The following is a 24,249-nucleotide window of genomic DNA, read 5'->3' as shown; positions in this document are numbered from 1 at the left end:
GGAATGTTTAAAAAAGCTTAGCTTTAGGAGGGTCGGCTGCTGAATGACTCCTTCCACTGTCTGGAGAGCAGGATCTTTCGCCACAAGTTTGGACTGAAACTGGACAGACCTGAAAATAATGCGAATATCGCCACTGATCAAAAGCCCCTGTGTCTGTCTCCAGTTCCATTTTTCATTTTTGCCTTGGTTGGCGCACAATCAGCTATGTCACACAAATCCATCCCTATGGCAACGTGCCCAGGCAAGCACACACACAGGCAGAAGCATGCGCATACTACTTAAAGGAGATCAGAAATTTACACATAGGCAAACACAATTCAAGCAACCCAGAAAAACACGTTACTGTGCATTATTTTACTTCGTTACCCAAAAAGGTAATATCGTTACTGTAATGCGTTACTCCCAACACTGACTACTGAGTTAATCTGTGCATCAAACTTGAGATTGCTGTCTAGCTTTAAATTGAGGTTTGTAGCTGTAGGCAGCAAATACTGTTTTAATGTGTCTAAATCAAGATCAGTTTTGGAGGAACTGCTAGGCCCAAACAACAGAACCTCCATCTTATTGTCATTAAAATGCAATAATAATAATAATAATAATAATAATGCCGATAAATAAATAAAAGGTCAGTGCATTGCTGTGTGTAAAATCACACTAATTTAGCCTTGGAAATTGTATTATGTTGAAGGAAATTGTATTCTCTTCAATCATTTGAAAGAAATACAATTTCCTTGAAAAACACCTGCTGATAGCAGCAGCATGATAAAAGTAAAAAAAAATAAACTGATACAAAAGAAAAACAAGCAGAGAGTGGCATCAACTTGCATCATCATTCAGTATTGTATGAAGATGAAGTTTTTTTTTTGGTTCTTTTTGTTTGTTTTTCTTTAAGGTTCTGGTACTTAGGTGCATCAGCAAGCTTAAAAAAGTGTAACAAGTCAGGTGACTCAGGCTCTGTCATCACTGGAGAAAGAGACCTGCATGACACAGGAGATTGTAAAGTGAGTTTAAGGTGAGTGCTTTTTATGATATTGTGGTTGATGAAGCTCAGTTTGCAATTTTAACACATTAAAAACATTAAACATATCAAACATAAATAGTTTGCACAACGAGTTTTACTGTCAACTTTACACATATGGTAGATAACCTATACAAACAAACAAACAAACAAAAAATTCTTGGTTATGTTTATTATTTATGTTAAAAACTATTAATCTTATTATTCATCTGCATTAAATAAAAAGCAGAAATTTATATCAAACAAACAAAAAAATTAGACATTCAGATTGTCTTGCTTCAGGTGTGTGGATACATATAATGTTTATCATTAAAACAATAGTTTACTTTTGTTTTTGTTTTGTTTTTATGCTTCATATTTCATGAGTCATAAGTGTGGTATTCGTGCGAGGACATTGGTAGTTCATGCAAAATAAGGGAAGAGCAAACATAAAAGTTTGCATGGCAGTTTCCTCATTGTGCTCTGTCTATACGCCAATCTTCTCTCTCTCTCTCTCTCTCTCTCTCTCTCTCTCTCTCTCTCTCTCTCTATCTGTCTTGAAAATGTCCAGTGGGAAAATGTTTACTGTCAGAGATGTTTTGGAACAGCTCTTTGACAGTGTAATTGCCATAGAGAAGAATGTGTCTGATACAAAGGATTGTGTTCTGGATTGTACCTTGATTTTGAGGCATTCTCACCTGATGGGAATTAGTGTTGACCCTCCTGTTGTCACTCAACCACCAGTCGACACCATCCCTTTCAAAAGTAGAAAGATATGGTCTCTTCCAGATATGCAGCCAGTTATGTGGAAAACATTAATTTTGGCCTGATGGTGGCCCTGCAGGAAATGTCATATCCATACCAAAACCAATAGGGTTCACGTGCTTGTGGTAATTAATGTCAGTAAATTTGACAAAATTTGAATAAAAACTTTCCAAGATAAATCACTCCTAATTTAAAAGTTTTGGTCTGATGGTGGCGCTAGTGGGCACGTCAAGGTTTAATTATCAAGGGGGGGAAATGTAGCAGACAAACTAATATTTTGACAACTTGGGCTCTTGGAAACATTCTGGTCCATGCTGCAGACCACTTGGCGGCAGTAAGTGATACTGATTGGTTTACGTCCTTCTGCTTCTGCCTGACTTCACTAAATTTTACTGTCGAACAATTTTTTTATTATTCAGTTCAGAGATGCCCATTTGCCACTATTACACTAACTAATAATAAATAATCCCCCCATCCACTTCTCTTCTTCCCTCTCCCTTGATTCGATTCAATTGCTCAACAGTCAATATCAGCACAAATTATCTCATTGAAAAACCTCTTCATTTGAGCATCACTCATTTGTTTTTAACAACCCACCTGTTTTATCCAGTACAATTTATAGTCCACTAAACCCCCCTTCCTTTTTTATTAAAGAGGTTTTTTAGCGTTTTTAATCAACCATATGTATAAAAAATAATAAGATTTTAATAACTGGTGAATTTAACCTTCACATTGACAACAGTGGTGATTCCTACACCAGTAAGTTTTGAAATATTTTAAACAGTATGGATTTTAAACAACATGTTACACACCTACTCACAACAGAGGACACACCTTAGACCTGGTCATTACCTGTGGCTTGTCCGCTGGTGTGTCCTGTTGTTCACATGGCTGTGTCATACCTCTACTGTGTGTTTTTTAACATGACCGGTTTTAGCCACCTGGAGACTTCGGTGAAAACTGTGAGGAAACTATATAGTACTTCTGAAGTGGCTACAAATTTTATTGACATTTTAAACTAAACTCCTGCTCAGATCCTGCCTGAATCGTGTGATTTTATTGTTGACCATTTTAACAACAGACTAAAATCAGCCATTGACTCAGCAGCTCCACTTAAAACAAAAACAATAAGACTTAAATCCAAAACACTGTGGAGATGCCAGGGAATTAATAAGTTATAAAGAAAAAAAAGAGGAGAGCAGAGAGGAAATAGAGAAAAACAAAATTAACCCTCCATATTGAAATTTTAAAAGAACTCAAAATCTACAATAATTCAGTAAAACAGGCAAGACAACTCTACTACTAAAATCTCATCACAAATAATAAAAACAATCCAAAATTCCTTTTTAAACCATTGATCTTTTAATAAACAGATTTTAACAAGCCTCCATGCCTGCATCAGACGCTGCATGCGAGGACTTTGCAGACCACTTCAGAAGTAAGATCAATGTTATTAGATCCAGTCTTTTATCTCAATGACATTTTGATTTTAACAGACACGAAGCTTTGCTTTTACCTGAAGAAATACTCGAGAGTTTTGTCCTGGTTGATTCAACGATGCTTGGTTGAGTTTTCTCCCAAATGAACCCAACAACCTGCCTTTTTAGACCCCATTCCCACATCACTTTTTAAAACATGTTATTGTTTCTTTGAGCTTGAGCTTTTCCCTGCCGCCTTTAAAATGGCGGTGATGAGGCACCTTCGGAAGAAAAGAAATTTAGATCCAAACATTCTTGATAACTACTGACCTGTATCCAACTTACCATTTTAAGTAAAATGACAGAAAAAAACAGTTTTTATTCAATTGAATGAGTTTTTGAATAAACACAAGATTTTAGAAGAATATCAGTCTGATTTTAGGACAAACCACAGTACCGAGACGGCTCTTTTAAAAATTGTTAATGACCTTAGACTTAATTTAGACTCACAGAAACTTTCTGCCCTGGTTCTACTGGATCTTAGTGCTGCCTTTGTTACAGTAGATCACCAGATTTTATTAGACAGACTCAGAAGTCTGGTGGGCCTCTTGGTTACTGTTCTTAAATGGTTTTACTCCTATCTTACAGATTGCCAATTTTTTGTAAGTATGGATACATGCTCCTCAGGAATCCATAAAGTCAAGTATGGGATTCCCCAAGGATGGATTTTAGGCCCAATACTTTTTAATTTGTACATGTTACCTCTTGGGAATGTCATCAGGAGACATGGCGCTGATTTTCACAGCTATGCTGATGATACACAGCTTTACATCGCGGTGTCTCCTGATGACCTGGAGCCGGTTAATGTCCTTTTAAACTATGTTTTAGATATTAAGTCATGGATGGCAGAGAACTTCTTACAGCTCAATCAGGACAAAACCAAAGTTTTCATTACGGTCCTGAGGGCAAGAGAGAGATCATTTTATCAAAACTACATCCTTTTAATCCCTCTCACTGTGGGAGAAATCTGGGTGTTCTTTTCGACTCTGAGCTGGATTTTACTACACAGATCAGAAATATAACAAAAACTGGATTTTATCATCTTAAACACATCGCCAGAGTCCGCCCTTTTCTCTCTCTTGCCAGCACGGATGTTACACATAGACTCCGGGGAGACAAGGGCAAGTTAACAAGGTTTATTCACAGACTGGTATTCTGAAGATAAACATATTGTTACGGATACAGGGTTGAGGAATCTGGGAACAGAGAGGGAGTGAGTCCATTAGGTGTGAGGTTTAAGGTCCGACAAGGAGTAACTGAGATGGAGTATGTAAGGGCTGGAGAGTCAATGGGGAACAGGTGTGACAGGTTGGGTTAATGCTGATGAGTGGCTCAGGAACTGGTGTGGAGGATCAGGGAAGTGAGGAGTGAATGGAGTGACTGTCTAGGAGTGTCATGACTGACTGAGTGGCTGTAACAACGGAGGTGCTGATGCATGCTTTTATTTCTAGTAGATCCGATTATTGTAACGCCCTGCTTTTTGGTCTTCCCAAAAAGTCCAGCTCAAACCCACAGCTACTTCAGAACTCGGCGGCATGAGTTCCTGCTTGGTGTGTGTGTATGCGTGTGTTTGTATGCGAGTGTGTGTAATATTTTAATGAATGTTTTTATTGTTATGTAATTCTTCTTTGATGTATGTAAAAGCTTGTTTTATTGATAATATGCATAAGTGTTTTTAATCATGTAAAGCACTTTGTGTTGCCTGTGACATGAAAAGTGATTAATAGATAAAGTTTGATTTGATGATTTGATTTGATGTGTAATGCACCAATTTGTTTTTGCCAATTGCCAAAAAATATAAAGCAGAAGAAAAGCGGCAGTACAGAGATCAGGGTCTACTGAATGCATCGAAGGGAGAAAAGAGAGAGAGAGAAATGGAGAAACAGGTAACTGGGATGAAAGAGGGCAGACATCTTGCTCTTGGTTTAACAGTAAACGTGTTTCTTATTACATCTTCCTCACATCTATGATGTTATGAGTAGAGTAAGTTACGTAGTTATATTCAACTCATCCCTTTCTGAAAAGAAGCTGAGATGAAATTGTAAACAAGTATAACAACTTCCTGCTCGGTTCATCAAGTGGCTTCTCAAGAGCTGGGAATGCATTTTCTCTCATCTATAATTGGCTCCCTAATGGCACCATCTTCTGCATGACATTTATGGATTGGATTTGTGTCATTGTCAGGCGCATTGATAAGACAAAATAGCGTGAAAAGATTTTAAGAATATTTAGAAGGCATGTTGTAACATGTGTAACAGTGATATCTGTTGGTAATCTGGTGGTTGCAAGATCTTTTATCCGAGTTTATTAAGTTTTCTTCCGGCATTAATGAACTCTACTGACTTTGGTATTCAGTGGACAAGCAGGGAACTTTCACTATGGACTTTGCATGTTCTCCCATGTTCTATGTCAGTCCCACCCACTAATGATTACTATTAGGAGTTTTACAAAAACATTATTAAGGCTACAATGAATTAAATGGATAGGACTAAAATGTTGAGAACTAAATGGTTTCTGTTAGGAAAATATACATTGTCATAAACTTTTACATTTTGATTTATTTGTCACAATTCCTGTCATGATATGTCATTACCTGGTACAAAACAGGCTAAAAAACATTATCTCATACATTTTGTATGTTGACAAATGTTTATATTTTACAATTCATGGCAAGACTTGACCGAGAATAGTCAGTGTGGTTCAATAATCTAATTGATATTAATCTAGTTAATGTACATCATAGTATGAAGATGCTATAGTTAGACTGTAACACAACCAGTGTTGCCAACTTAGTAGACATCTCACTGGATTTCATTAGATATTTCTAACCTTCAAGCCCCTTTCAGTGACTTTTTATTAGTGTATAGAAATAAACAAAAAATAAATCAATAAAAAAACATTGTACTTTGGTAAAAGGAATCAATAATAATAATAATAATAATAATAATAATAATAATGTCAAATGCTCCTGTCCCAGCTCTTTTCAAATGTTTAGCTAAACGATCATTTTGACTCCCATAATGTGTTTAATTTTCCAGATAAATTAGAAATATAAAGCCAATGTTCATGATTTACCATGTTTAATGTAAAGTCAGTGTTCATGATTTACCATGTTTAATGTTATTACTGTCAAATGAAAATCTAAACTCAACATTTATTGTTTGATCTTCACCAACAATATTAATGATGATGACAATGATGGAGTAACATGTTCATGATTCATTCTAAAAATCTCCATTCATGCGTCAGTCTGAACTCTGCTCCTCCTTCTGGCTTATAAGGGAGCAGATAGGACAGAAAGGCTCATGGGAGTGCGAGTGTGTGTTTATTTTTATGTGTGTGTCTGGTATAATAGCAGCGAGAGAGATGGAGAGAGCAGAGGAAGACCAGAGTGTGAAGTAATGATTCGCTTGCAGTCAAACGGTGAGCTGCTCCACTCTGCTTCTCATGTTTCGGCTTAATGTTAAGCTGCCTCTCACCTTTATCTGCTTCACTCCATCCACTCATCCTCCTTGCATTGTTTTGGGGACCACTTATTTCTTTTGCCTCTTTCTACACCTGGGCTGTGTGACTGTGTTTGGTTGAGAAAACTGCCTCTTTTGGAAATCCTGAAGACTGAAAAAGGAAAGAAAAATCTTCTTTTTCCTTTTTTTTTTTTTTTTCTATATTAACATTGCCTTATTGTTTACCAAATAATGATTAGATTTTAAGACTGACAAACTACATGGACACATAACTGTAAAGAGAAAGACCCTAAACCAGGAGGAGAAGGGAGCTAAAAAGGAGCCAAAATGAACTCCACTGTACACCCTGGACTGATCCAAGGCTACCCCAACAGGAACCTCACTTCTGGCACTTTGCCTCTTGACAAAGACTTCTCTGGAGAGGAGAAGGACTCATCTGTAGGATGCTATGAGCAGATGCTGATTTCCACAGAGGTTTTCCTCACACTGGGCATTGTCAGTCTGCTGGAGAACATTCTGGTTGTTGCTGCTATTATCAAAAACAAGAACCTTCACTCACCGATGTACTTTTTCATCTGCAGCCTTGCAGTTGCTGATATGCTTGTGAGTGTCTCCAATGCCTCAGAGACTATTGTCATAGCCCTCATCAACGGAGGTAGCTTGACCATCCCTGCCACATTAATAAGAAGCATGGACAATGTGTTTGACTCTATGATCTGCAGTTCTCTGTTAGCATCCATCTGCAGCTTGCTTGCAATTGCTGTCGATCGCTACATCACAATCTTCTACGCATTGCGATACCACAACATAGTCACCCTACGCCGAGCAATGCTGGTCATCAGCAGCATCTGGACATGCTGCATCGTGTCTGGCATCCTGTTTATCATCTACTCAGAAAGCACCACAGTACTCATATGCCTCATTACTATGTTCTTCACCATGCTGGTGCTCATGGCATCACTCTATGTCCACATGTTCTTGCTGGCGCGCCTGCACATGAAGCGGATTGCAGCCCTGCAGGGCAATGCACCCATCCAGCAGCGAGCCAACATGAAAGGCGCCATCACCCTCACCATCCTCCTTGGGGTGTTTGTTGTGTGCTGGGCGCCCTTCTTTCTTCATCTCATTCTCATGATCACCTGCCCCAGGAACCCTTACTGCACCTGCTTCATGTCCCATTTTAACATGTACCTCATCCTCATCATGTGCAACTCCGTCATTGACCCTGTCATCTATGCCTTTCGTAGTCAAGAGATGAGAAAAACCTTTAAAGAGATCTTCTGCTGCTCAAACTCTCTCTTGTGTGTGTGAGCTGTGTGCTAATTATTCCCAGAACCACAACCCTGAAAACACAGCCTGCAAGTATTTGAACAAAACAAGGACTTTGAGGTTTTGAGTTGTTATCAGTCTGGACCGCTGTTAATGATTGATAAACTGGGCACATGCTGCTGGTTATGTGAGTCAGGTTGCTTAAGAGGTAGGTTTCCAAACACCTTGTAAAGTAGAGAGTTGCTCTGTAGATAAATGTAATTTCATTCTTTATTAACTGTTCTGCAGATGGAAGCAAATGTGACTATAATGCATGTAAAACTATACACATTCCTCCTTAAATCATTAATTTTTTGAAGTTCTACTCATTTAATTGTTCCAACAATAATTACTGCAATGAAATGTCACTGCTGCTGCAGCACAGAACCTAGATTCTTTAACAGATTGCAAACAGTGATAAGACTATAAACCAAACAGACACTGTAATCCTATTCAAAACAGGCACAGTGCAAATTATAAAGATATACATCGACCCCTTTATTTAAGCACCTCAAAGAATTCTCAATAATCTCAGCAATGTTTACATCTCCATATACACTCATGAGATAAAAGCCTTAACACTGCATTTGAGTCTTTTGCGTCTGTCATGACATAAAGGTGTGTTTTTGCTATTTAAACAAAATGGTTTTGAAGGTAAAAAAGTGTCTGAAAATGCTATTTGACTTTCTGAGGAGATAACGGCCTTCAGATGAAAGTAGATGAATGTGAAGATTACAAAACATGAGCACAAGCAAAAAAAAAATATTTCTGTCTTTGTGGTATGTCAATCTTTTATGACACTGAAGCAGAAAATTTACTGACCGTCAACAAAAAACTGATTGATGGTGTTGTAAAATAACTCACAGGGTAAGAAAACACTACACTGTATGTACAGAGAACCAGTCAGACTGCACTAAAATAAATGTCAGTGTGTCCCTTAGGCACATTTTCTGAATGACATTTTGCATCTGTGGTTTTGATTCTGTTCTTTATTTTAAATCATGGTGGGTGCCAACAAAAAGAAAAAGAAAAGGGATATTATACATGGAGATATTTATGTGTTTGATTTTTTTCATTTGCATTAATTGTTTAGTCTAAATATTTCCTATTTTATTTTACTTTTTTGTGGCACACAAATAAGTCTATTATACACATTGATAATTTATCTGTTTTGGCAGAGTCTTGCCTCTCAAATTTCTTTGAAGCAGAATGACAAACAGGGAAAAAATGGAGAAAAAAAAGTTACTTTATAATTACTAAATGATGATAAATTGCCCAAACAGACCTTCCATAGAGACCATGAAATCCGTGCTGGCCTGTAACATTTGCTTATTTTCAATCGCAACTCTTGTGACTTTGTGGTTTGTTTAGGTATTAGTGCGACTTTGCACATGTTGGTTGTACCAACTCTCATTTTAAGCATGTAAAAATGACATGTTACACTAATGACTATTCTGAATGTTTTTTTTCATGTTATGTAACTTGTTGCTTTTTATCTTTGCCTTAAATATTTTTCACTGTGATGTAAAAAGCAACAGTGTTCTATGTGACGGTGTTTCTTAAATATATCTGTGTATGTAAGTAAATGACATTTGCAACATTGCCTTATTTATTAATGCCTTTGAAAACTTGAAGCACATTTCTGAGCTGATAAAAATGCAGAAGAACACTGGTGTCTGATTTTCTTTCTACAGTTTTGTTTGGAATGTGATTCATTTGTGCTGCTAAGGTGTTTGCTTGATCAGTGCTTCTGAGTCACTGCAGCTGTGACTTTAATAAATCATGATGCAACCTCAGCCACACAGCTCAGTTTGTCAATGTTTTTCTGGAAGAAGACTTTAACCTTTATGCACAAAGCAAGGCTGTTGAACCTTTAACAAGAAAAATATGCACATTTAATTCAATTTAGATATGAAAACAATCTCTTATTTAACAGGATTCATAATGCCATAAAATAAAGACTATGTTTTTTTTTTAATATATTTTAAGGTCACATAGGAGATTAAAAAAATATCTCTTGTTCATTACCAGGGGCTCCTTTTTAAAGCTGGTGTACGTACAAAAACTGGCTTAATAATCAACTTTTGGGATTTATAAAAACAAAACTTGGCAGGAGAATGCTCCAACCTCCACGACGACTCTGGCCCTGGCGTACACTCAAAATCTGATGAAACAGGAAATTGTGACACCATCAGTACAGAATAAAATGATATGAAAATGTGAGACAAAAATCAAATATTACCTTTTACACCATATTTTATATATTCGAGCTATTTGAAAATAAATGAATAAAGAAGCGTATTTGATATGGATAATCCTAAGAGTGCATACAGACAGTAAAAAAATCAGGATTTAAAACAGGAAAGGAGATGTTACTAATAAGAACCTCAGCCGCTAAAATATGTTCTGTCATTGTGAAACAAAACTTGTTATAAAATACATTCAGCTAAGTAAGACTGAGAGTCTGCTGCCAACATGTGCCAGAAACGTTGTTTTGTTTCACTATGTACTACGTCAGCTATATGTGGTTGAAATGACAATAAAGCTTCTTGAACTTCAACTTGAACTTGACAAATTAATAATATTTCATATTACAATAACATGGTTGTCATGGAAATGTGCTCGTCAGTCAGGTTACAATTTCCTTACCTGCAGCTATTCAGAAAATTGATGGTTGGATATAAAACGGCATGCATTCTAGTGCGTAAAGACGCACAATGGCTTATCTGGCACTGCTGGACAATTTGGCACAAAACTCCAAAGTGAGCAAATTTTCTGAGACCAGCAAGACTTACTGCATGGCTCATGAAATGGTTCTGATTGCCGTGTGCTGTGCTATAGGACCTCTATATGCTCTCGGACCTCTGTGATGTTCTCGGACTTCTGTGATGACCTCTGACCTCTGTGATGATCTTGGACATCTGTGATGCTTTGGGCCCAGCGTTACAGAGACGCACCAGAAGGAAACAAGCCGTGCCGGTCCCTCTGCAAGTGTTGACAGCACTGGGTTTTCTGGCAACCAGCACCTTCCAGAGGGAACCGACTCACAGGTCAGGGATATCACAGCCAACCTTCAGCCATTTCATGCCAGACCTGTTAGACGATATCATTGGTTTGACACAACGATACATTAACTTTCATTCACTGGGGGAGAACAGGCAAACAAAACAATGCAATTTGCAACAATGTCCGGTTTCTCCAATCAGCGCTATTGACTGGACTAAGGTTGCAATAAGAGCTTCAAGTGAGAACAAAATGAAAAATAATAATAATAATAATATTCAATAAGGGAAATTTTAAATTGAAAATTAAATCTGCTGGCATTAACCAACGTATTTTCACTCTCTAAATGTCAAAATTCAAATTGTGTGTGATTCAACATGTTGCTCACCAGTGTTGCAGCTCATTGGCCTGGGTCCACAATAACTGAGGTGATTGTGGGCTTCATTTGCAAGGATATGTACCCATATTCTGTTGGTGAAAACAAGGGCTTCAGGCGGCTAATGAAAGTAATGAAACCGCTCTATGTTATGGTGTCTTGTAAACTTCTTTCTGAAGAAGTCCTCCCAACATGCACCGGCCAGTCTAGCTTCAGTTATTCATTCTATGACACATGGCATTCATGGTACTGCCCTGGAATGGTTCAGGTCCTACCTGTCATTTTAATGAAAAGAAGGTGGAAGTTATGGTTTTTAGTCCTGGTGCCAGTGGGTCCTCTCCTGACAACTTGGATCCTCTGGCACAGTATTGTAAATCTGATGTCACAAATTTGGGTGTAAAAATGGACAGTGATTTTAACCTAGATAAGCAGATGCAGTGGTGAAATCTAGCTTTTTCCAGCTAAGGCAACTGGCAAAGGCCAAAAACATTCTTTCAAAGCAGGACTTCAAAACAGTAATTGATGCTTTTATGGCAACATGGCTGGATTACTGCAATGCCTTGTACTTCTCTGTCCCATCTCTGTCCTGTCTGCAGCTGGTGCAAAATGCTGCAGCTCGTCTGTTGACTGGAACACGAAAGAGAGAGCACATTTATCCTGTTTTAGCCACACTACGCTGGTTGCCTGTTCTTTTTAGGGTTCATTTTAAAATCATTTTGTTTGTTTTAAGTCTTTAAAACAAATGTCATCCCCACCAAATAAAATCTTTTTACGTTTTTCAACGTGGTCCATCAGGCTCAGTCTCACATTCCAAAAAAATCCACTTCTTCCCTCTTTTCCCCTCCTGAGCCATCATGAAAATGATATGATGAGTATTTATTATAGGCGTTCCCATGACCTTTTATAGCTACCATAAGGGCGCTGCAAGGTGCTCCCTCTTTTTAGAAGTGATTTTGATTTATAAACAGAAACAGGTGGGGGATGTGCGTGCAAACACTTTTATAAAAGCACAGGTTTTGACAGTTTGAAAAGAAAGACATCAGCTATTAAATGTCTTTATCATTTGCTTAGAGAAGCAAATGTTGCTGACGAACAATCTGGGAAGGGTGAGGTGGTGAGGTCAATGCCAAAGCATCAATCTGCAATGAGAGAAATCATTCAAGACAGTTGCCTTTCTTAATATGAGTAGACATTCCAGTAAGATCATTCCAAGGTCAGACTATGCAATGCTCTCAGAAGAACCAAAAAAAAAAAGAAGAAAAAAAAAAAAAAAAAACTACATGCGAGACTCGACAGGCCTCAACATCTTAGGAGAGTGAATGACAGCACAATTAGAAAAATATATAGCAAGGCAAGGCTGGCTTTTCTCTCTAAAATGAACTTGGTCTGGTTTTCAAACTTGTATCTGAACAAACCACAAGACTTTCTGATCTTTTGGTCAAATTAGATCACAGCATATTAGCACAAACACCTAACACCAACTGTTTAGCATGGTTATGAAGCCATGATAGATTGGGTTTGCTTTGCATCGACAAAAACTGGATATCTTGTGATTAAGGAGTCAAACATAAACGCTTCTGTATATCACTCTAATTAAACCATCTGTCCAAAAGCTAAAGCCTAACTGAAACTGGATCGTGCAACAGGACAATGATCCCAAAAACAGCAGCAAATCTACAACAACGTTTAGTGGTTGGAAAAAAAAGTAACAAAAAAAAAAAAAACCTGTTTGAAATGATGCGGTTGATCTGATTTCTGAGGCACCCTCTTGTCATGTATGGTTCTGCTTTCGTTGTCTTATTTTGTAGGTTTTCCCTTGTGTGCTGTTTTGCTTTCTGTTTGTGTTGTTAATTCACCTGGCTTGATTTTGTTCATTCACTTCACCTGTTCCTTATTAGTCCATCTGTCTATATATATACCCCTTGGTTTCCTTTTCACTACTCCAATTTATTGTCATGTTATCGTCTTGCTTCTGTCGTGTTCTTCCAGCTTTTATCTGTGTAAGGTTAGTTCTTTTTATTAAAACCTTGTTCCTGCACCAGTCTGCCTCTTGCTTCGGCAAGACGCATTTGGGTCCTCACATTCCAAGCTCCATGAAACACCCCCTATCCTATACTCAGAGCTCCTTACAGCCAGTGAATCAATCCGATATTGACCTGTCTTTCTCTTTCAATCTTTCTGTCAATCTTTAACTGATTCGGTGCTCGTTCAAAGAGGATATTGTGTTGATAACCAGTTGCCAGCATGTGACAAAATGCCGTAAAGCCAAATGCTGCTTTAAAGTGATGCGGTGTTTCAAAAAAAAAAAGAAAAAAAAAAGAGTGAAGTGCAGTTTCTCAGCTGTGGAAGTCCACGACGACTCCAGGAATCAGGAATGTACATAATGCCAGTGTGCACCCAAAACGAGAAATATATAAAAATATTTTTGATCAAACAACTCTTAAGGGGTTGTAATTTTACCTGTTTGATGTTATGTTTGACTGCAGACTTCTTTAGAAAACATTGCCATTATCGTCATGTCTTTATCAGCTGATGGTATCCCGGAGGGCGTGACCAGCTCAGCAATCTGACAGACTGCTGCCCAGCTGGTCACGATGGTCTTTGTAGAGTAGAGTCCCATGTGTGGGATAGCATGATGATGGTGTCCTTGGCTCGCCTTCTGATTTCTATGGCCTCCTTGATCCAGCATTTGAATTTGTTGCTCTCCGATCCAATGATTTTTGCGATGTCCTAGTCCGTTTCTTTTGCAGTGGTCTGATAAGGGTTTTAGGTTTTCCTGTTCTGCTTTTTGATTTAGTGATCATGTGAGTCATCCTGTTCACAGTCTTTTTGTCTTAGTTTCTTCTTGTGTTAAAACTTCTCCCTGTCTCTCCTATGTATGAATTCCACATATTTTACAAGGAATTTCATATGTTACGTTGCATTTTTGGTCCAAGTCTATCTTGTCTTTTGGGTTATTTTGGATTGATTTAGTGTTTTCTCATTTTCCTCTGTACGCGTTCACTGATTCACCTGATGTATGGTAGGTGAACTTGTCCTTGTTGTTGCTTTCAGTTTTTTGTTTGGGTTTTGGTTCCTACATGTCTGTCTCTGTTGTTGACCTGATTATGACCCATTTTGGATAGTGGCAGTGTGTCAGTGCGTGTCACATGTGCTCTTCTTTCTAATGTCTGTCTTCCTCTTCAGTGACGATGCTGGCTCATTCATAAAGTGTCCTGACTGCAGAAAGTTTGTGGGTCATGGGGTGTTCTGATGTCCGGAGAAGATCTTGACTGGTATTGACATACAGATAAGAATACAAGCAAAGGTATGTGGGTTTTCTGTTTAGTGTTATTTTTATTTTAAGTTTCAGTTTGATCCCTTTCATGTATTATTTGATGTATTGATGTTTCCAGTGCTGTCCATTTTGTTCAAATGATCTGTGAGTTGTTGTGTGTGGCCAGATTAGATTTTTTTCAGTGTCATCTACGTATCTTTGCTAGAGGGTGGGTTTTGATTGTGTAGATACTGTAGTTAAAGCTTTTGCTTCCAGATCTTCAATAAAAAAAACTGCTCATGATGGCTGACAACGGGTCTCCATTTGCAAAACATTCTTTTTATCTGTTTATTTTATTTTATTTTTTATCCCTTTTTTGTAACGTTGTCTACTGTACATGAGCAGCAGTGACGGTCATGTACTTTAAATTTAGACTGAATCAGAAGAAGTAGTAGGATAGTAGAATAAAGGTGACATGGACAACAGTTTGAAAAAACACAGAATAACAAAAAATACTTTATTGGCACAAAAGCCACTTTTGTACCAAATGAATAGTTCAGCTGTGAATTAATTTATATATATATATATATATATATATATATATATATATGCAACAACAACAAAAATAAGCAAATTCATGATACAGAAAAAACAATAATACTGTGGAAAATGCAATAAAATAAATTTAAATAAAATTAATTAAACTTGACCCTTAATAGTAAACAGAACAAAGTCCAATAAAGTCCAAAAAAAGTCAAATATCCAAGTTAGTAAATGTCCTCAGTGTGATTTTGTTTCCTATCTGTATGATGCAATAGATGTGCTTTCTGTACGATGAAACTGTCACCAACGTCACACCCTCGACGCATGTAAGCTGATGTCCTACTTCTTGTTCCTCTGGTCCTGCTCTGGCTCGCCATGACAACTAGCTCATACACCCAAAAGAAAACCAGCCTGCATAGAGCAGCAGCTTTTTTTCCCATTAATAATCTCTTTATCTCTAAGACTAAGATTGAAATGTGGAGTCTGTGGTGGATGGTTAAAATTGTGGTTATAGGATACTGGAGCCAAAGCACTTCCTGAACTGTAACCAGATTTAAAGTGTCTGAATGACAACTGGGTTAGTGCTGATGTCAGTGGTTAGTACAGCCATGCTCGGAGAGAGGTCTGAGATGCAGAGATTTCAATTTGGACCCAGGAAGGGTTACTGATAACAGATATATCAGTTCAGTATAAGAGTGTGTGTATGTCAACATCCCACTATACACAGGCTTACCATACCATAGGAATGTTGATGTGGATTTGTCCAATTTAGTAAAAAACTTTTTAGAAATAAGTACAGGGATGTGTTGAAAGAGGTAGAGGAATTTTGGCAAAACTGACATTTTGATGAGGTTTATCATTGTCTGTAATTTTAGACCCTGAATTTGAAATAGCTGGATCTGGCAACAAAACATAGGAGGTGGTATGTTTTTTCAACTGTGAGATTTGTACATTTCCTAAAGGTCCTGTCATTACTGAGGCGTTCTTGTATGAGTTGTAATTTATTTATTCTATTTTTTACCTATCTATCTATGTTGAAGTGATGACATACTATTGTTTAACGTGGAAGATTTTCAGTTGTGTTATATAATTTAGGTTAATGAAAACAAATTGTTTATTTTTCTTAAATTGTATTTGTTTGCAGCCTTGAACTACATCTAAATACACACATTCAGTAAAGCTCAGGAAGCATCAGAGGTAAACTTAAGTCATTACGATTATAACAGCCTTGGCCATATATTTAGGGAAGAAAAAAAAACGCTTAAAAGGACATAACAAATTAAATTAATAATTGCTCCACAATAACAAGTTACATAGACATGTCCTTGGTATCTAGGGACTTGTATACATCTATTTGTGTTCTCAAGAAGTGTGTACCTGTTACCTTAAATAACCCCACCTGAGTAACTTATAAAACAACTTATTTGACTAAGGATCCCGCCATCCTAGCAGGGATTATGCACACAGATGCCATTTATTCTGTTCAGAGACTAAATCTTTCCAGACATGAATGTTTGCACTAAAATACACTTCTGGTCTTCTTTGGTGAACATTAGGGTTTTAACTGTGTGCAACAATTGAAAATAAAAATTATTGTCCTGTTTTTCTTTTTTCCTTCTCCTTCTTTTTCTTTTACTTTTCATAGGTGAAGCCTGTAATTTTTTCAGCTCCAATAATGACCAATGGAGCTTAATGGATATAGTGTAATAGGTTAAAAGATAACAATCGAAACACTAAAACTGCACATCAAGGTTGTGCATCTCTGATAAACAGCCTCTATTTGTCATTAAAATTAAAAATGTTTAAAAAGTAGATGTTGCTCTCACAAAGGAGTTTTATAACACTTGACAGTGCTGAAAAGCTGCTTGTAACAAAGACTGAATTGCACAAAGCAGAATAAAATGAAGACTGCTGCAGTTGAAGCATGGCCTCCGTTTTCTATTTTAATTATACTCATTACAGACCAAGACTCTGGGATCAGATCATCTGGTTTATTACTTTTTCCTCTAAGTAAAATAAAGAATATAAAATAATAATACACTGTGGCTCCATTTTAGACTGCATCAATTTAGTCTGGTCACACTTCTATATTTGGTGCTAATACCAGTCAAACCTGTTATAAAAAAATCGTTTAGATAACCCCAACCCTTTTGAGTAGCACTGAGGTTATGATGATGAGGAAAAACTCCTTTAGAACAGGAGAAACTAAAATAATGCTCAAATAATGAATAGAAACTTTTATACCTCTTTACAAATCTTTACAACTCTTTTATATGAATGCACAACTTCTATATAAATAAAAACTGGGATATTTTTTAGTATAATAGATGTTCCAGCTTAATTAAAATTCATACATAGTTTTACTGAAAACTAAATAAAAGCTTAGCTGCCTTTTATTTTTTGCACTCCTACAGAAAAAAACTATGAACTACGGAAAGATGCAAACAGCAGACACAATTATGCCTCACTTAAGGAGGCATTACTCACACAACACAACAGTATCAAAAGAAGGCCTGTGGGAATAGTAAAGTGTTATGTTGGGTTTTTCAATGTAGACATTGTAGTAGTTGATGTCAAGTCAGCAGGCAGCTTGTTCCAGAGAACAGGACCACAGTACCTGAATTTACCTTTCATGCCCTTGAATCCGATTCTAGGCATAGAACAGTGACAATAATAGAGAAATTAAATTATTAAATCCTGTACTAAATTTAATTTAATGAAAAAACCAGCAAACATGAGTGAATGATCTGGAAGAGCCAATACATTTCAAACAGTGTGTCTTAGTGGATGTGTGGGTAGCTCTTTGTTCCTTTGCTCATTGTGATGTAGAATATGATTAAGAGTGACTTCTAATTTCTGCAAACTGTTTCTGACAAGTGAAACTTACTTGCCTATCAAAGATGTCTGTAGAGGGATGGAAATATAACAATGCAGCAATGTTTAGTTAATACTCCAATATTCCAAAAAGCTAAGTTCTACAGTATAATATGCACATCATATATACTAGAAAATGTTAAACCTGATCATTTTAAAGCGGATTTTAACCATGTATATAATAACGGATATAGCACTTTTCAAGGCACCCTAAGCACTTTACATTGTATCCATTATTCATTCACTAAGCTAGTAACCACAGCTGCCCTGAGGCAGGCTGATGGAAACATGGCAGCCAGTGCGCGCCAACCGCATACTCTATTCATACATGCGATGCCGAAACTGAAGTTAAGGGGGATGTATTGCCCAAGGACACAATGAAAGATTAACTGGGGGAGCAGGAATCGACCCAACAACATTCCGATAATTGGGCTATCCACTCTACTACCCAAGCTCATTATATCAAATACACAAGAACTCTTGTAAAATTAAAGTTAGAAACTTGATAATTATAGAAATGTACTTTTATTGTGATAAATGACTTATTTTCTCTTATTTTTCTCGATTTTTCTGGCAGCCCAGCTGCTAAGATTTAGTAGTTTTCTAAAAGTTTTTTTTTTCTTTTTTTTTCTTTACAGTGTTGCAATGAGCCTATGATGGACTGGTGATCTGTCCAGGGTGTACCCTGCCTCTCACCTGTTGATGCTCGGATAGGTTCCAGCTTACCCATGACCCGTATTGGACCAAGCGGTACAGAGAATGGATGGATGGATGTTGCAATGAGCTTCTGAATGCAGCACCTGTAGTAGTTGAGGATATTAAAGGAGATTAATAAAGTGAGACTGGAGACCCAACCTTATAAAGGACGTCTAAGTGCATAAATTCTTAATGGTGTTCATTCAGTAATATATTAAGTTGAATTATTTTTTTTCTCTAGATTTCCAAATATTTCAGCACATATAGCTTCCAGCTGTATTAAAAAAATGAACCGCTTCAGCTCTCTAATCCTCAGACTGTTGTAAATCAAATACTTTATTTAAACAAGAAATTATGTTCCTGCAAAGTACAACGATACTCCAGAGAATCTGCAGTATAATTTCCTGCAAGGGATCCTCGCTTCACTGTCCTCTGTAAATCATGCGGCGCACAGCTGATGAATCAGCTCATATTCACTGAAATGATCAGTACAATTGTAGCCCTGGATCATCCCTTATGCTTGGTTTATGGGGCAGAATGTACAGCATTTATTTTGTTCACCCTTCAGCAGTCTGTTAAGCTCTCATTGGCTGTCTAATCTTATCACATAGAGATTTGGGGAATTTGGGTTCAGAGCTGCTTGCAGTAATTTATCTCATGTTGACTCAACTCTTGCCATCCTCAACCATGGCAAATACGAGTGGAATTCATCACTGGAAGTCTTCTCTGTTTCACTGAAATTGTGCACTGGTTAATGCATGTTTGGTGCCACTTCTTCACTGAGAGCAAAGTCCTCAACTCAAATCTGCTACAGTGGTGAGGGGGAATTTTTGGAGTTAAAATTGTGTATCACTATCATCAGGTGATTACAATTTCATTTAATGGCTGAATAAAGCACCAGAGTGACTCAGAGAGTATATTAATGGTATATGAGAGGATTTTTCTTCTTTTAAATTATATTTTTCTATATTTAACATTATTCAGCTTTATATTTATTTCTGCATCAATCCTTTCGTATAATAACAGATTATATAACAGTGTTTATTTGATTTGACTAAATGTGTACAATGAGAAAATGAGGGGCTAATGGATTCTAACAGGTAAGAAAACATGAGTTACATCACCTCTCACTACCATTTTTAAGATACAAACAACATAAAAGCAAAGACTTGTAAAAAGGTTTTTGTGAGCAAGAAGAATAAGTGCATTAGATTCTGACAAACCTTGATACATTTGGTTTGAGAAAGGTTTCAATCAGCAGTGCTGTTATATGAAATTTCATTTATAAAAACCCATCAAGATGCCCTCAAACCACTATAAATTCTTCTTGCCTCACACCTTTTGCATTGTACACATAAAGAAAAACAAGAACACGTGTATTAAAACATGTTTAATACTTTTTTTTTTTTTATTAGCTTCAGTGGTGTTATTTCTTATCTTAAGGCTAAACAGCTGTTAAGTTTCGACACCTCAAGTTCTTTATATATTGTGTGGAAATGCTCTTATTACTACTCCTCACATTGTTGTGATTTCTGTATTTTTTTTAAGTCACCAAACATCTAAGTGATCTCCAGTCACAGTAATTCAACATCTTATTTCTCTTTCTATTATTTCCGTGAAGGGGATGCCCTTCCAGGTTTAATAACATTTCACAAAATGTGAAAATATAAGAAACACTGTGGGATATGTCAGATTTTTGATATTGTGAAAGGTAACCAGAAGGCACATATCACACTGCATAAAACAGGGTTTAGAGTTTTTACCATAACGTGATGCAAAAGGTCTCAGAAACTGTGTGCAATCAAATATTATATGCATAGTTAAAGGGTTTATAATTTAGATAGTTTCAGCAGTCTCTTCAGTTCTTTTGTTTGCTTGATGCAAACCATAATTTGCAAACCATAATTTCACACTTCTGAGACAAAAAACATCTTTCCTAAGATCACAGTGACGTCATTATATCAAGACAGGGAAGCCTATTTAGTTCTTATAATAGGTTAATTATGTCACCTTGATATAACAAGAATTGTTTCATCATAATAATAGCTTAATATTAATTTTTTTTTGTTTAGTCAAGTCAGTTTAATTTTTGCAAACCACAGACAAAGGAATAATGGAATAAACTGAGGAGAAACTACCAGTTGAAACAGAGTTAATTCGATTCTTTGTCCACACACGCCAAAGAAACAACAGGATATGTACACAACTTACTATTGCAAAGAAAATTGTACAAATGTTTGATTTCATGTTGCAGATCCTACCCAACTGCCATGACAGTAAAAAATATTTATTCTGAAAATTAGGACTTAACAGTAAACACTCATTTTAAATTTTACCATAATCATCTTGCAATACTAAGAAAACATGACTGTTTTCTCATTTTTGTAGGATACTCTCAAGAAAAAAACAAAAGGGTGATTTCTCGAGATAAATTGATTTGTTATGCAGTAATGAGCTTCGTTATTGTGCAATAACAGAGTGATTAATTGTGATCTGGAGATGTCTGCATCAAAATAAATAATTGCAGGCAAGGCCAGTCTCATCTTCTGTAGTTACCAAGAAAAAAACATGAAAATGAAATCCCAGCGGTATGTTTAGTGACACGTGGCAGCTAGGATCCAGGGCTATTGCAAACCCTGACCTTATGATATTGCTCAGCTTTGCATGTTAAGCATTTAACAACACTTAATACTAATCTCAAAACTTCTTCATAAAGCCTTGGAATGGAATGTGTGTGAAACTATAAAGTATTGATTAAAAGGAATTAACATAAAGAAAATTAGGTTTAATATGATATAAGCACATAACATATCATACCTGATACACAGTTACTTCACTTTACAGTAACTGTGCAAAACCCTGATTAAATACTCTAATAACTGTCATCTGTCCCTTGGTTGTTATCTTTTTGCACTAAAACTATTGTTTTTTTTTTTATGCATATTATTTTTGGGTCAGGTGTTAAAAGGTTAAACTGTCAATTGTGTTTCAGCATCCACAACTCTGTCTGGAAATTTTGTTCCTGCATTAATGTTCGCTGCAAGGAGACATTTCCAACACAAATCAGATTAAAGATGCTGTTTGTATATGCATGAAAGTTAGCTGTACATTATGTAAATTCTCTTTGTAGAATTTAAGGTGTTTGAATCATTGCAGCTGCAGAGGAGATGTTAGACTTGTCTCATGGATTACAAATGCTAAATGTGCAGGTGGTTAATTATACTGTTGATAAATACCTCTTGGTGCTGATAGGTCATATTTCCAAAGATTGTTTCATCACACAGTCAAGAAAGTAGAGATTTTGAAACTAAAAGCAAAGTGGAGAGAGTGCTACAAGAAGGGGAATTAAAACCATTTGAAATATTATGCATATCTTGCTAATGTTGTATTTAGTGGCACAGAGACCAGTTAGCTTGATAACAAGCAGCATCCTCTGCAGTGGCGCATTCAAAGTCACACATAAAGACTGCTGAAACCAAAGTAACCTCTGCTGAAATACAGCTGCTGAGTCAGGTCTGCAAATGTATTTAGATATGATAAATAGAAGAAATGGGATATGTATGTAATGTGAAACACAAAACATTGAGGACAAAAGATTTTTTTTTTTTTTTGCTAGAAATTAACAACACTAGAGTCATCATAGAATTAACTAACCTAAGTGATACCTAATTATCTCCCTTATCTATGATGGTGTTGTCAACAAGGGCCATGGATCTCTTATTGTGTAATAACTAATTTGTCAGGTAGTTAAGGCTTCTGCAAGTGACCTATTCTGTTTAATACCATGAGCAGAACCAACACCACAGGTTGGTTCTGCTCATGCACAACCTGAGCACTCATGTGTGTCTTGTTTTTCTGCAAGGTATTGAGCTCCTAGTGTACTAGTTTCTAATATGCATCCTTAATGTAGGAGTGCATGACTCTGCACCAATGATGTAAACAAGTATTGTATAACTGAAAGTTTGCAGCACATGCACAATATTAATTACCAGGTGGTTTTCTGGAATCTTTGGAATAATAACTTTGCACATTTAAATTATTTTATTACATTTTACTGCTCTAATAACAGAAAAGATGTTGAGGGTTGAGTTACGTGATTTAAATCTTGTTTTGTTAACTGTGTTATAAACGGTTATTTGTGTTTTGTTGTTCATGTTCTTTGTATTTGGATGAACTTATCAGAAAGCACAAACTAGATAAAATGTATGTTTCACGCAATGTCTGTTTCACTAAAACATATCTCAGTAACACAAATAGTATGAGGAACCAGAGGGTTTTTTCTCAATTGTCCCTTATTTCTGACAGAGAGAAGAATATAAACAAATACGGGGCAATTTCACAGATGAGCAACTAAAAACTTTTCAGATGGGGATAATCCAGATTTTACTAGCAGTTAAAGACCATGAAGTTGTGGTATAAGCTCCCAGGAATCAATATATCTGTGTCCTGCAGCCAAACCGATGCCCAGGTAGAAGAATCGATCAGTAAAAGTCAAACTGGTATTTGTTCCATCTTATGAACTCACATACCTGTGATGACAGACTTGGGTATGAAATACACCTGCTTAAAAATAGATTAAGTAAAAAAAAAAAAAAAAAAAAAAACAGTGCCAAAATCCAGTTGTCTTTATTGAAGCTCTTAGGGTTACTGTGACTTGGATGACTGAGAGTTCACATCAATCTAATACAGAATGTACAACACTGAATTGGGTCACTCAGACAATGATTCAGAAAAGATGCAGATTTTTGAATGAAAGAAAAAAAAAATTCAATTTTTTAAAAGCATTTTCTCATCAAAAGGAAATTCACATTAATAAATACAATGAAAAAATAACTATGTGCAGTTTGATTGTACTTTAAATATGTGTGTGATTAATAATTGTTATGAAGGACCCCTCTGACACAGGACTGGTTTAACAGGTTTTATTCCAAACTGATAAACTGACTGAAGCAGGAGTCTTCTGATCATGAAGTCCAAGTTGACAGCTTGGTGAGTCGGGACCGGGACGGGGAAAGGTTCAGCTTGCTTGAACGAGGTCCGACGGAGACTGGTAGGTGAACTGGAGCTTATAAGGACTGGTGAGACAATGGGGAACAGGTGTGAGAGGTTGGGTGGATTGGAGAGCTGGGATCAGGGACAGGTGTGGAGGATCAGGGGAGTGCTGGAGGAGTGGCAGGACAGACTGTGACAATAATAATATTGCGTATTGCTGTTTTGCAGATAGTTGTGGACTCCCAACCCATATATTTTCTAAAACTTTACCATGTTTGTAGATTAAAAGCAAAATAAAAAAGCTTTGTATTAACTTAATCAACCTGGACCTGACAATAGTAGGCCAAAGGATGTTTCTGAAACAGAATTGATCCAACACTGTCTTCTCCACTGCCATCTCTTTGTGCTTTGAGGGGTGGATTTTTGTAATTTTGTCAGTGCTGATATTTAATAGGTTGCAGTCTGCACCATCACCAGAAGAAGTCACAAAAGACCTG

General features: G+C 36.7%; 1 protein-coding gene across 1 annotated transcript; it reads left to right on the top strand.

Annotated features, from left to right (window-relative positions):
* The first annotated feature begins 6,332 nt into the window (after positions 1-6,332).
* mc4r (melanocortin 4 receptor) lies at positions 6,333-9,676 on the top strand. Its single transcript, XM_041968412.1, has one exon. The coding sequence runs from the start codon at positions 7,032-7,034 to the stop codon at positions 8,013-8,015; it is 984 nt and encodes a 327-aa protein (XP_041824346.1). The 5' UTR covers positions 6,333-7,031; the 3' UTR covers positions 8,016-9,676.
* Positions 9,677-24,249: the final 14,573 nt, after the last annotated feature.

Source organism: Melanotaenia boesemani, chromosome 18, assembly GCF_017639745.1.
Source record: "Melanotaenia boesemani isolate fMelBoe1 chromosome 18, fMelBoe1.pri, whole genome shotgun sequence".
Lineage (NCBI taxonomy): Eukaryota > Metazoa > Chordata > Actinopteri > Atheriniformes > Melanotaeniidae > Melanotaenia > Melanotaenia boesemani.
The sequence above is the reverse complement of the archived record's forward strand: the minus strand, read 5'-3'. Positions and strand labels throughout refer to the sequence as shown.

What these genes read in the sequence shown, in the direction of transcription:
- mc4r (XM_041968412.1), top strand. Translation starts at nt 7,032, where the DNA reads ATGAACTCCACTGTACACCCTGGACTGATCCAAGGCTACCCCAACAGG.